The sequence below is a fragment of the Octodon degus genome, unplaced genomic scaffold, assembly GCF_000260255.1.
Source record: "Octodon degus isolate 3935 unplaced genomic scaffold, OctDeg1.0 scaffold00260, whole genome shotgun sequence".
NCBI classification, from domain to species: Eukaryota; Metazoa; Chordata; class Mammalia; order Rodentia; family Octodontidae; genus Octodon; species Octodon degus.
The window spans coordinates 2,754,829-2,755,906 of NW_004524836.1; the positions used below are offsets into that span (position 1 = coordinate 2,754,829).

General features: G+C 37.4%; 1 protein-coding gene across 1 annotated transcript in view; it reads left to right on the forward strand.

Moving 5' to 3' along the window:
• Gab1 (GRB2 associated binding protein 1) overlaps positions 1 to 1,078 on the forward strand; it is a gene marked incomplete at its 3' end in the record, with an annotated part of 119,831 nt that extends 118,753 nt beyond the window's left edge. The window contains exons 9-10 of the mRNA XM_023706481.1: positions 117 to 210; positions 1,060 to 1,078. Of these exons, the coding sequence (XP_023562249.1) occupies positions 117 to 210; positions 1,060 to 1,078 (113 nt within the window). The remainder of the gene's footprint in view (positions 1 to 116; positions 211 to 1,059) is intronic.

A 1,078-nucleotide genomic window follows, 5' to 3' on the forward strand; every position in this document is an offset into this window, starting at 1 on the left:
CTTCCTGCATAAAACTAGCTTGTCTTAGATGGAATCTGTCAGGTATAAATTGAGATAGAGAGGATCTCCTTTACCAAAGTTTGTACACTAAGGTCTCCTTTTTTCTTTCTTTTCAGCCAAGCCAGCACCTTTAGAAATAAAACCTTTGCCAGAATGGGAAGAATTACAGGCCCCAGTTAGATCTCCCATCACTAGGAGTTTCGCCCGAGAGTAAGTGCTTTGCTTAAAATACATACTTTGAATAACATGACTGTCTGGAATTGTTAGTAATCGAACAAAGTAACTTAACAGTGATTCTCACAGGATGGTCGTGGGAGCATGCTTTTTGAGGATATATGACAGCAAAAGAATTTTCATTAAGATACTAAGAAGTGAATTTGCCATTGTTACTCTGTCTGTACAGTGGAGTTTTCCAGATCATATGTGGTAATAATCATGTAGCAGTTAATAGAATGTGTATTTTTGTACTCTTGTATTTAAAAATTATTTCTATTTGCATTTCTAATATAGTGCTAATGGAATAATATATGTAAAGTGTCTTGTGGTTCCCAGTAATTTTTAAGTGTACTAAAGGGTTCATGCCAAAGAATTTCTAACAGAATTTCTGGTCTGGAAAACAAGTAGTTTCCTATAGGGTTACTGAATTGAGATTTATATAGGGAAGTGGGAATAACTTATTAAGCTAAAACTTGGGTTGAATATGTGGGGTTTAAATCAAACTCAGGACCTCACACTTGCCAAGCAGGTGCCGTGCCACTGAGCAATATTCAAGATCTGTGTATGGGAAGTTTGTATAATACAGGATTTTTAAAGTTGTTGTTCTTGTGGATTTCTACTTACCCATAATTCCTATAGTTATTTTTGTTTCTATGTCAGAACACAATCTGATATATGTGTGTGTGTGCTGTGTATTCGCATGTTCAGTAAGTTCTCTTACAGCACATGTGCATAATGGATGCGCCTTCCAGACAGATGCACACTGATGCTCCTTTTTAGTTGGAGCACGAATCTGGGCCTTGTGTCAGCCAGTGCTGATGATGAGGATTTCTGTGTTCTCAGCTCCTCCAGGTTTCCCATC